Source organism: Rhamphochromis longiceps, linkage group LG3 (assembly GCF_057381845.1).
Source record: "Rhamphochromis longiceps isolate RC_006_pf linkage group LG3, R_longiceps_female_GT1.1, whole genome shotgun sequence".
Classification (NCBI taxonomy): Eukaryota; Metazoa; Chordata; class Actinopteri; order Cichliformes; family Cichlidae; genus Rhamphochromis; species Rhamphochromis longiceps.
Genome location: NC_140559.1, coordinates 6,675,076 through 6,687,828, shown reverse-complemented (window position 1 = coordinate 6,687,828; position 12,753 = coordinate 6,675,076). Strand labels below are relative to the sequence as shown.

The 12,753-nt window shown below is 51.4% G+C and overlaps 1 protein-coding gene across 1 annotated transcript; it reads right to left on the bottom strand.

Annotated features, from left to right (window-relative positions):
- Positions 1-2,986: 2,986 nt before the first annotated feature.
- Positions 2,987-6,118, bottom strand: LOC146672685 (uncharacterized). The gene is made up of 2 exons (XM_085387681.1): positions 3,898-6,118; positions 2,987-3,186 (listed from the first exon to the last, which is right to left on the bottom strand). Exon 1 carries the CDS (start codon positions 5,301-5,303, stop codon positions 4,632-4,634), a length of 672 nt encoding a protein of 223 aa, XP_085243807.1. The 5' UTR covers positions 5,304-6,118; the 3' UTR covers positions 2,987-3,186; positions 3,898-4,631.
- Between the last annotated feature and the right edge of the window lie 6,635 nt (positions 6,119-12,753).

The window sequence follows — 12,753 nt, the reverse complement described above, 5'->3', positions numbered from 1 at the left end:
CTCCCAGCTCTCTGCTGACGAGACTAGCGCCACATATGGAGTTGTTTATTTTATCTGTTTATTATTTTCTTATCCTGTTCTCACTGTCTTTCCTATAAAAAGTGCCTCTGTTCATGGTGTGAGTTGTCCTGAACAGCTTACCCGTGCGCACGTTAAAGCATAAAAAGTGTCATGGTCCTGAGTCTGAGGATTCAGTGTTTTGTGTTTCGTTATGCTTTTGTTCATTCAGAGTGTGTATTCTGTTGTGATTTTGCCATTTGTTAGGGTTCTGTTCTTTGCCTGCCTGCTCCCACTTCTCTGTGTTCCCTCTGTCTGTCCATGGTGTTATTGTGTCTGCTCATGAGTCTGCCTGTCAAGTTCAGTGTCCTGTCTGGTTCTCTGTGTCTGTTAGTTTCCTGTTTTATTCTGAAGGTTCATGTCTGATGTGAGTGTGTTCAGTTTACATTTCCCCTGTCCCGTCAGCTCTGATTTCTCCCAGCTGTGTTGCCCTCCTGTCTCTCATCCCCTGATTACTGGTGTGTGTGTATTTAAGCCCTGTGTGTTCTCCTGCCTGTTGCCGGTTCGTCTGTGTAACTCCGTGTCAGTCTGCGTTACCCTGTGTTCCACGGTGTCCTGTTCCTCGTTTGCGTCTCTCTGCTTCTCATCCCGTTGTCGTATGCTCCCAGGTCTGTTATTTTTAGTTCTCCCAGTTTAGGTGTCTTTAGTTATTTGTTATGCCCCACTGTTTGTTTGCCACTACACCTCTGTAAATAAACCACCGGTATCTCATCCACTGCCTGCATCTTGGGTCCTTTTTCCAACTCCACACGGCTCGCCTCGGCAGCCGTGACAGTACGAACCGGCACTATGGACCCAGCAGCAGTCAACCCGCCCGAGGAGCTCCGGGAGGACATTATTTACTCAGTAGACAAATTAATTAACTTATGGCTGGAGCATGAGGGGAGAGAATTCCGCCAAGGCATAGCTGTTCGGCTACAGCGCTTACTTTCTGGTCTCCCCTGGTTGCTCAGCTCACTTCACCCGCTCACAGAGAATTTTGTTCTGAACGAGCTTCATCTTCTCCCCCTTGCTACCACCCACCCTGCAACTCATGCTTCACTCCCTGACCCGACGGAGAGCATCCTGCCCGGCCCGTCGGTCCAGCCTTCAAATGGGAAACAGCACTCACGCCGTCGACGCCCCTCGCCACAGTCGGACCCCAGGATATCAGAGCGGCCGACTGTGGTGAGTAAAAAGCATAACCGTTCCAATTTGAACTTTGAGACTTTTTCTTCTGGGGTTGTTCGGGGTGTGTCAGTGGGAGCTAGTTCGCTAAGCCTACCTACCTTCGTGGTAACCGATCTCTCCCAGGTTGGCATTTTTAAGACTTCAGTGAAAGCAAAGGGCTGTTGTTCTTCTGTTTCTTCTGAACCTGTTAAACCCGTGTCAGCTAACCCAGGGTCTGCTAAAACTGTGGCATATATCCCAGAGACAATTAACGCCAGCTCTGATAATACTAGGACTGTTTATTCATTTGAACCGCAACCTCAAGCTCAGTTAGCCGCCCGGCCTCAAGCTCAGTTAGCCGCCCGGCCTCAAGCTCAGTTAGCCGCCCGGCCTCAAGCTCAGTTAGCCGCCCGGCCTCAAGCTCAGTTAGCCGCCCGGCCTCAAGCTCAGTTAGCCGCCCGGCCTCAAGCTCAGTCTCCCATTCCACCACTGTCGTCATCCAAACCATTGTTTCAGTCACCCTCAGTTCAGCCTCCTGTTCAGCAGCCACTAGCCCTGCATCCTGTGTCACTTACTACTCCGGTACAACAAGCTCAGTCAAATCAATCTAAAAGGAACTGTGTTTCATCCGTTTGTTCTAAGCAGAGAGACAAACCTAATGATAACGTAATCATTCCTAAAAAGCTGGCCAGTTCAGAGACTGTGACGCGCTCCAGGGCCTCCCCAGAGGCTGAGTTTCAGCCCTCAGCCCACTCTGGACCCCTGGAGGCTAGGAACCCAGCTGAGGACTGCACCCGGCTGTCACTGCCTGAGCAGAGTCAACGTTCTGGGCAGCTGAAGTCTGCTATGTGTTTGCCAGGGGCCACTGTGCCTGCCGGTTCTGTTCTGTCTCTGCCAGAGGTCCCCGCACCTGCTGGTTCTGTTCTGTCTCCGCCAGAGGTCTCCGCACCTGCTGGTTCTGTTCTGTCCCTGCCAGAGGCCCGTGTGCCTGCTGGTCCTGTCCTGCGCCTGCCAGAGGCCCGTGTGCCTGCTGGTCCTGTCCTGCGCCTGCCAGAGGCCCGTGTGCCTGCTGGTTCTGTTCTGTGCCTGCCAGAGGCCCGTGTGCCTGCTGGTTCTGTTCTGTGCCTGCCAGAGGCCCGTGTGCCTACTGGTTCTGTGTGTTCCAGGGGCCCCTGTGCCCACTGGTCCTGAGACTGCTCTCGCTGGAGGGCCCGAGGAGCCCGTCCAGTCTCCTTCCGCTTCCTCGTCAGCTGGTGGGCCCGAGGAGCCCGTCCAGCCCAGAGGCGGAGCCAGACATTTGAAACACCCGGGGCTTAGCCCTAAAGGGTAGTATGCATGTGGTATTTTTATTTATTATTTTTTTTTGGGGGGGGGGGGTTAGAAATGACTGAAAGATTAATAGGCTCTGTTTTGAGTTTTGTTCAAAAAAGAATGACTTCATATAGGGAAAAATATATATCACATGTGCAGGACATCTTAAACTAGTTTTTTAATTAAGCAGCAAGGCAGAACAAAGTCGGGGCTGTATCAAGACACAGGGACTAAACCCCAATTCAACCAGGCAGAACTGATCCTGAATTAAAACAGGACTACAACAGTTCAAAATCAGGACTACTGAGGACTTAACCAAGACAGAACCAGAATCAGAACTAGATGATAGTAGCACTAAAAATCATCATAGACCTGCACTACACTTATTTATTTAATTCTACCAAAGTACAATATTTAGATTGAGAAAAGTTTATATAATTATTTATCCTTGTTGTGCGAACAAGCCTGCATAACTTAATAAATATAGAATTTGAAAAATAGCAAACCTAAAAAGAAACACTAGGTACGAGATACATGAGGACCTATGATACGGTGATACTTTTGGCAAATGACCATTTGACTAACATGTGTGTCTCACCTGCTCTTGTTCATCTCTGTTCTGTCCTCATTCTCCATCTCCCTCTCTGTTCCTCTCTCTCCCTCTTTGTGCTGACAATCATCAAATATACAGTTGAAACCACATATTTATGTACTGTTCAGATCAAAACACAAACACTTTTTAATTGTAACATCAAATCGGACTAAATGTTTATTTTTTTAGATTGATAAATATAAAAAACATATTTGTTAACTTTAAGAGTAAAGAGAGAAACTATCTGTATTTCTTAATTGCAAATGGCACCAAATTGTATTCAAACTGAGCCACACTTATGGAGCTCCACAGTTCTTTTCCTGGTGTTTTGGTTGACATCTCTTGATTTTCCCATTTCAAAAAAACAGGCTCTGTGTTTTGCCTTATATGCATCCACAGCTGTGCCACCAGTTTACTCACATGGACTCTACTAACCTATCAGAAGCTTCTTCAGCTCAGAATGGAATCGTCTGGAGTTTCTTACTAATTAACAATAAACTTAATGTATATGTACTCCTAAATTTGATCAAAGTGATAAAAAATAGACAGCTCTGTCTCTCTTTATTCTGACATTTAACTAATTCAAAAGATATTTCAATATTTATCTAAAACAAAAGTTTACTCTAAATTGATGTTGTACAGTAAAAATGTTTTATGTTTTCTCCCTAAAGTGTATGTAAATATCTGGTTACAAATGTGAATATCCTGCTGTGTACTGAAATCCCTCTTGTTTTGCATAGAAATATACTGAACAACATACAAAGCATAATATATAAAATAACATTTACCTGAGTTTTTTCTTTGAAAGAAGCCTCTAATGTCCATTCTTATATTTCAGTACATAACTGAAACCGATTTAGTCGGGGAGGGTAAGAACTGAAAATATGAAATAAACACACGTAAGCTAAGACTCTAAAAAAATAGCATTTGTTCGGCTTTTCATTTCGCCATTTGTTGATTCACTTGAAGAGCGAGTAACGTAATATTGGTCAAGTGATCAGTTTGATATCAATCTTTCGTGATGCACCGTCATATTTACATTATTTGTACGGTATGAATGATTTTCTTTGGTAACTGGTCAAACTTAAGCTCTCCTTAGTATGCCTGGCTCCGTTTCTCCAACAGCGCACACAGGCAGCAGCTGCCCCGCCCCCTCGCTCAGTCACTTAGTGCCTGAGCTCGGATCATACCAATATCAGGGGGGATTCACGCACAGTCGTAAATTCCCACAGTGTGCACTATGTGCTTCGAATATTGTGTGTACTTTTTGTTTTATACAGTTGTCAGCCAGGCATCTAACTATGAAAAAATTACACTCCAAAAGACCCCGGGCTTCTGACAAAACAACCCGGGCTTAAGCCCAGTAAGCCACCCCCACGCTCCGCCCCTGGTCCAGCCTCCTTCCTCGTCAGCTGGGGGGCCCGAGGAACCTGTCCAGCCACCAGCTGCTCCACCAGCAGCCTCATCCACGCTTGCAGCAGCAGTTTCATCCTCGCTGTCACCTGGTCCAGCTTCAGCCTCATCATCCTCGCCTGGGTCCAGCTTCAGCTTCCTCATCAGCATCGCCTGGATCCAGCTTCGGCTTCCTCATCAGCATCGCCTGGTCCAGCTTCGGCTTCCTCATCAGCATCGCCTGGTCCAGCTTCGGCTTCCTCATCAGCTTCGCCTGGTCCCGCCTCTGCTTCAGCGTCCTCATCAGCTTCGCCTGGTCCCGCCTCTGCTTCAGCGTCCTCATCAGCTTCGCCGGGTCCAGCCTCTGCTTCAGCGTCCTCATCAGCTTCGCCTGGTCCCGCCTCTGCTTCAGCGTCCTCATCAGCTTCGCCTGGTCCCGCCTCTGCTTCAGCGTCCTCATCAGCTTCGCCTGGTCCCGCCTCTGCTTCAGCGTCCTCATCAGCTTCGCCTGGTCCCGCCTCTGCTTCAGCGTCCTCATCAGCTTCGCCTGGTCCAGCCTCTGCTTCAGCGTCCTCATCAGCTTCGCCTGGTCCAGCCTCCACATCCGCTTCAGCCTCGCCTGGTCCAGCCTCCACATCCGCTTCAGCCTCGCCTGGTCCAGCCTCCGCATTCGCTCCAGCGTCGCCTGGCCCAGCTTCGGCTTCTGCCTCTGCCTCGTCTGGTCCAACCTCCGCTTCGCCTGGTGCTGCAGGGGCCACGCACCCTTCGGGTCCCCTACTACCACCTCCACATCGTCGGTCATCTGCCAGGCCGCTTGTTGGGCATCATCACCACCGTGGCCGCCCTCCGGACTTCTGTGGCCACCCCCGCCTTCTGCGTGGACGACCTCCTACACGCTGCCACTGCCTTCCGCGTGGCCGGCCTCCAGACCTGCATTCGCGCCGCCGTTGCCGTCCGCACGGTCGGCCCCCGGACCTGCACTCGCGCCGCTGTTGCCGTCCGCACGGTCGGCCCCCGGACCTGTTTCCACGCCACTGCCTACTGCGTGGCTGGCCTCCGGACCTGCCCCACTGCCGTTGCCATTCGCATGGTCGGCCTCCGGAACTGTACTGTTTTTGCCTCCAGCGCTGTCGGCCCCCTGAACTTGGCCATCTGGGCCTTTTTGGTCTCTGTCCCTCCGTCCTGGGCCCCCTCCGCCCACCCTGGTCGGGTCGTTTTCTGTTTTGGTCTGTTTTTGTGTTTCTGCTGGGCTGTCTGGAGCCAGCCCTTGAGGGGGGGGGGGTACTGTCATGGTCCTGAGTCTGAGGACTCAGTGTTTTGTGTTTCGTTATGCTTTTGTTCATTCAGAGTGTGTATTCTGTTGTGATTTTGCCATTTGTTAGGGTTCTGTTCTTTGCCTGCCTGCTCCCACTTCTCTGTGTTCCCTCTGTCTGTCCATGGTGTTATTGTGCCTGCTCATGAGTCTGCCTGTCAAGTTCAGTGTCCTGTCTGGTTCTCTGTGTCTGTTAGTTTCCTGTTTTATTCTGAAGGTTCATGTCTGATGTGAGTGTGTTCAGTTTACATTTCCCCTGTCCCGTCAGCTCTGATTTCTCCCAGCTGTGTTGCCCTCCTGTCTCTCATCCCCTGATTACTGGTGTGTGTGTGTATTTAAGCCCTGTGTGTTCTCCTGCCTGTTGCCGGTTCGTCTGTGTAACTCCGTGTCAGTCTGCGTTACCCTGTGTTCCACGGTGTCCTGTTCCTCGTTTGCGTCTCTCTGCTTCTCATCCCGTTGTCGTATGCTCCCAGGTCTGTTATTTTTAGTTCTCCCAGTTTAGGTGTCTTTAGTTATTTGTTATGCCCCACTGTTTGTTTGCCACTACACCTCTGTAAATAAACCACCGGTATCTCATCCACTGCCTGCATCTTGGGTCCTTTTTCCAACTCCACACGGCTCGCCTCGGCAGCCGTGACAAAAAGTAACCTTGTCTCATTGTGTCTTTATTTCTCCTGGGTCTTTTACAGAGTTTTCCGCCAACATTTCTTGGTCCTTCGGAGCCGGAGCGCCTCCATCATGTCCCATCTCCGTGACCAGTCCACGTTGTTCGCCTGTCGACAGCTCACACACCAGGTGTGTGATAAAAGACCAAGAGCGTTAAATTCGGGTCTTGGCCAACGTCTTAGAAAGCGACCCACGGTGGTGGGGCCCGATCGAGGTGGACCAGACCCGGCGACACTGACCAGGTAGATACAGACACACTGACACAATCTTGCGTAAAAGCGTATTTTAAATTCAGGGAATTTAAAATAGCGGAAGTAGCTCGTCGACTGGTAGCTTGGAGCTCATCGACTGGAAGCTCCCCACCTCTGTGGGTTAGGTTTGAAGTAGCTCGTCGGCTGGTAGCTTGGAGCTCGTCGACTGGAAGCTCCCCACCTCTGTGGGTTAGGTTTGAAGTAGCTCGTCGGCTGGTAGCTTGGAGCTCGTCGACTGGAAGCTCCCCACCTCTGTGGGTTAGGTTTGGAGCTCTGGGTAGCTCCCCCAGCTGGGTCTAGACAGGGTCTAGGGAGTAAGTAGCTCGTCTACAGAAAGACTGGCAGCTCCCCTTATGATAAGGGTTCCGATCGCGCGAATAGGTGTGAATGTGTGTGTGTGTGTATTGTTTTAATTAACGGAGCAAGCTGAATTTTCACGGTCCAATAAGAGACTGAGCTGCTCCTACTGTTCACTGACGTGCTGGTGAGTTGAGAGAATGGTCAAGTTCCGTCTCGTAAAGTTCACACCGCTTTCGGAACTAGTCTGAAAGTCGAAGGGCGTGTGAGCAACCACTCTCGTCTCTAATACCAGCGAAGGTGATAGCAGCTGTATCGTGTGTATATATTACTTAAACAAAAATAAGTAAATACATAAATAAGATGGGTAATCAAGCAAGTGAAATTAAAACTCACTCCTGCTGACGAGCAGTGGTGAGAAAAGAAAAGTCCAGACGCCGGACAAAAACAGTGTCTGTAAATTGAGAGATTTAAGAAAACAAAATTGGCTGTACCTACCTCTGTGTGCGTGTGTCTGTGCCTGGTGTATTCCACAAGTGGTGCCGAAACCCAGGAAAGTGCCGGTGGGGAAATGTCCGACCCACAGGCCGCGCCACCCGCCCAGCCTCTGCAATTCTTGGCGCAGATGCTGGCGGAGATGGCGACGATGAGCCGGGATCAGGCGGCCGACCAGCGTGCCCACCTGGCCGTGCTGCGGGAGCAGACGGACCGGCAGACGCAAGTTCTGGAGCGGCTGGTCGGGGCCGCTGCCACGCCGAAGCCCTCGCCACTGTCGGTGGCGGTGCCCCGGATGGGGGACGGGGACGACCCACAGGTTTTTTTTGGAGACCTTCCGTGCCACGGCGGAGGCTTGCCAATGGCCGCGGGAGGAGTGGGCTCCGCGGCTGCTCCCCCTGCTGTCCGGGGAGGCACAAACAGCGGCCCTGAGTCTGCCTCCGGCGTCGAGGAGCAGCTTCGCGGACGTGAGCCGGGCGGTGGTGGACAGGCTGGGGCTCACCGCCAAAGACCATCGCCGGCGGTTCCGGGCCTGTCGGCTGGCTACAACGGACCGACCATTCGCCTGGGCCCGGCAGCTGCGCGACGCGGCGGTGCGCTGGCTGCAACTGGGAACATCGGAGGGGGAGACGAAGCTGGTGGACAAGGTGGTGCTGGAGCAGTTCACGGAGGGATTGCCAGCGGAGACGGCGAGATGGGTCCGGTGCCACCGGCCCGCAAGCTTGGAGGTAGCGGTGACGCTGGCGGAGGACCACCTTGCCGCTGGAGCAGGGGAACCCGGGGACGCCGGACGGAGGCCGAACAAACAGGCCCCAGTGCCGGCCCCGAGGCGCCGTGTGCCGGCACTAGGGCAGGCAGAGCGGCTGCCGGCGCTGAGCCCCACTAACCCTTTCGCGGCGTTGGTGCCGTCCAGGGGAGCCGAGCCAAGTGGAGCCGCCACGGAGAGCAGCACAGACGCCGGGGCCGGAGTGTTGGAAGTGCGGGCAGCCGGGGCACCTGAGGTATCCCATAGTGCCGCTGTTATTAAAGTATAAGGGCAAAACGCATTGAGTAACGGCGGTGGTTAGCCCGCGCCTGTCGCACCCCCTGATTCTGGGTACCAATTGGCCGGGGTTTCATCAGCTACTGGGGCAGTACGCGGGGGTGCGATCACGACCGGAAGTGGGGTGTAGCGTGTGTTCAGCGGTGACGCGGGGTCGTTCGACACCGACTCCGGGGGGGAGGAGCCGGCGGGTCCCTCACGGGACGTCCTGCCGGCCCCGGAAGTGTCCCCCATGGGTGATTTCCCACTGGAGCAGTCTTCTGACGGCACCCTACGCTCAGCCTTTGACCAAGTGATGGCTATTGATGGTCACGTGGTGCGCCCTGAGGCCGCGCAGACCTACCCGCGTTTCGTCTTATTAAATGACCGATTATATCGAGTGAGTCGTGACACTCAGACAGAGGAAACACACACCCAGTTGTTGGTGCCGCAGGGCCGCCGGGAAACGCTTTTCCAGGCGGCCCACTATAACCCCATGGCAGGGCATATGGGCTATGAGAAAACTCTGGAGCGAATAACGGCCCGATTTTATTGGCCAGGCATCCGAGCGGATGTGCGCCGCTGGTGCGCGTCCTGCCCGGACTGCCAACTTGTTAACCAGCCGGCCATACCGAAGGCGCCGCTGCGCCCTCTCCCCCTCATTGAGGTCCCGTTTGAGCGCATCGGCATGGACCTCATCGGGCCGCTTCACCGGAGTGCACGCGGCTACCGCTTTGTGTTAGTCCTGGTGGATTACGCAACGCGGTACCCGGAAGCAGTTCCGCTGCGCACCATCTCTGCAAAGAGTGTGGCGCAGGCACTGTTTCAGGTCATCTCCCGAGTCGGAATCCCGAAAGAGATACTGACTGACCAGGGCACGTCGTTTATGTCTCGTACACTGCGGGAACTGTACCACCTGGGGGGCGGGCAGGTGCGTCCACAGGTGGAGAAGACGGCGGCTATCGCATCCTGCCCGCGCCCCAGGACGAAAAAGGAGGTGAGACGGTTCTTGGGGTTGGCGGGTTACTATCGTCGCTTTGTGCCGGGGTTTGCGCAGCTGACCAGCCCCCTGACCGATCTCACTCGAAAGGGTGCCCCGGATCTGGTCCAGTGGACGGGGCCGTGCCAGGCGGCGTTTGTGCAGGTGAAAAAGGCTCTCTGTGGGGAGCCGCTGCTTCACACTCCTAACTTTTCCCTCCCTTTTGTTCTGCAGACTGACGCCTCGGACAGAGGGCTGGGAGCCGTTTTGTCCCAGCAGGTGAGGGGGGCCGACCGCCCTGTCCTGTACATCAGCCGGAAGCTAGCGGAGCGCGAGCGCCGGTACAGCACCGTGGAGAAGGAGTGCCTGGCCATCCGGTGGGCGGTCGGCTCCCTGCGCTATTACCTCCTGGGACGCTCATTCACCCTCTGTTCGGACCACGCCCCGCTGCAGTGGCTCCACCGCATGAAGGATGCCAACGCCCGGATCACACGGTGGTATCTGGCGTTGCAGCCCTTTAAGTTCAAGGTGATCCATAGGCCGGGGGCGCAGATGGCAGTGGCCGATTTCCTCTCTCGCTCGCGGGGGGGGGAGTTGGCTCGGCCGGACGGCTCCCCGGCCTCGAACGGGCGGTGGGGGTGTGTGGCGGAGGCGTGGCCCCGGGCGCAGCTGCAGGGGAGGAGTGGAGCGGAAGGCTCAACAGGGCGGCGCTGCGAGGCCGGTAAGAACAGCTGATGTTGTTTATGGACTGATGATGGTCTCCCTCCGCTGTGTTTATAGTGAGACGAGGAGGAGCGGCCAGAGGAGAGATCAGCTGGGCTCGTGAGCTGTCAGACTGTGTGACTGAGTCAGCTGTCAAAACAACAACACTTCAATAAATGTGGAAGTTGGCTGTACCTACCTGTGTGTGCGTGTGTCTGTGCCTGGTGTATTCCACAAAAATATAAACAGTCAGAAGAATAGAACTCAACTGCCAGTTTAGTAAAACCAGAAGACGAGACACTGTGCAGTCCCCACAGTCCTTTTAGAAAGCCATCACCCATTCTTGCAGCCGCATCTGCAGCACCACCCATATCAGGAAGAACATAATAATCCCTTATTAAGTGAAAACTAGAGATCAAAGTAGTTTGAAGTAGTTTAAAAGGGTTGAAAACAGACCCCCCTGAGTAGATATAAATATAAAAAGTACGAAATAAAGATAAACAAAGGGAAAATTACAGTAGAAATTCTTTAGAGTATTTCAAATTAATAATAGCAAGGATAACAACCTGTAAAGTGATATTATCAATGAAACACAGTTGGCATGATGACCATGCCCACAATGTATAAAATGAATATAAAGCAAATAATTCACACGAAAATATTTTAATAAAATAAATAAAGTATATTAAGACTGTGTCACTGTTCAGCCAAGGACAGTGTGTGAAAAGGTAACTGTCTCCACCTTGGGAAAAGGATGATACTGCAGGTCATCTGAAGCCCTTGATGGATACAAAATAAAATATAAATAATATATTATAATAGAACTGCCTGGTCCGCCATGCAACAGAGAGAACAAATGTGACCGCAGATTGGATGAATTCTAAATTATCTGTTTGCTGAATAAGATGATCCTAACTAACAAATTGGCTCAGTAGTAGTATAGTGGTACACACTGATAAAATATTATAATATGCTATTGCTGTTATATAAGACAAAGAGGATAATATTAACAATGACATAATATTAATATGAAGAAGCACCTTAATCGGTTATGATGTGAGGTGGATAATTGTTAAGCAGTAGTCTGCATCAAGCTTAAGGTTTGCTGAAACTCAGTGTAATGACATGTGAGATGAAGACAATACAGAGAATAACTAAACTAATGAAGTGCATAGAGGCACTTGACCAGCTTGAAACTTATCATTCTAGAATGACACATTGCTGAGATATAGAGCACACCTATAATAACAACCAATAAGCAAAACCCTGTAGACAACAGCTAAAACTACAGGATTGAGAAGCTGAATTAAATATGTAGACACTGCTAAGCTGATGAGCATGTTACACATTTTCTTTTATTTTTATTTATTTGTTTCTTTTAGAGCAGAAGCTGCATGCTATTAAAAGCCAACATATGCAGACTTCTGCCTTGACATACATACAGACAGCCAGTATGTTTTCTCTGCTGTGCATCATTTTGCAAAAAAAAAATTGGCAAAACAGAGGAATGATTACATCAACCGGAAAACCGGTTCAGCATGCCAACCTCTTACAACGCCTACTGGCTCTTTCATTACTACAGGCAACAACTTTGCTGACAGAGCAGCAAAACAGGCGGCACAAACGACAAACATCACATTGATGGCAGTAAACACACATCAGATTGCACTGGATGTGTTGAAAAATGAACAAAAAGCAGCAAGCACAGCCGAGCAGGCAAAATGGCTAAAACACGGTGCAGTTCTGACAAACGACTTAATGATGTGTTATGGCAAGCCAGTGTTGCCAAAATCCCTCCACAAAACAGCTGAAACCTCAGCAAAACAATTTCTCAGAACGTGCATGACGTGTCAAAAATATAATGCTCAGGAAAACCTGAGACCAAAAAGAGGCCGTTTTCCCACACCACCTTATCTTTTTCACACAATCCATATGAACTTTATTGAGCTAAATGAATGCCAAGGGTAGAAATACGCCCTAGTGGTTATAGATGTATTCTCAAAGTGGCCAGAAATCTACCCAGTGAAAAAGGCAGATACAATTTCAGTAGCAAAATGTATGTCTAAGTTGTAGGAAAATAAAGAGATGATTGTAAATAACGAAGAATGTAATGATGTCTATCAAGTGTCTTGCAGATTACAGCCCGGTGACTGGGTTCTGATCAAAGTGCTCCAAAGGAAAAACTGGAGCGCACCCAGGTGAGAGGGACCACATCAGGTTCTCCTCACCACGCCCACCGCTTGCAAAATAGCGGAACGACCATCTTGGATCCATCAGAGCCAACTGCAGACGAGTAAGTGAAGCCATCTAAACTCAGCCGACACAGGCTCGCCCAATTGTTGTGATCTCGCCCGGTGGAGGGACCAGCCTTTCTGGCCGGGGGGTCTACTCACGACAGGAGGGTGTGTCCTGTTGTCATGAGGTGGTGGCTCCTAATAACTGCAGCGGCCCTGACCCTGGCCGTGCTCCTCATCTTTGCTTCCGTGAGGGACAACAAGTCACGCTATATGAAGAAAAGGCAGACACTGT

Bases quoted from the DNA above. Each gene is read 5' to 3' on its own strand.
- LOC146672685 (XM_085387681.1), bottom strand. From the start codon at position 5,303: ATGACCGACGATGTGGAGGTGGTAGTAGGGGACCCGAAGGGTGCGTGG.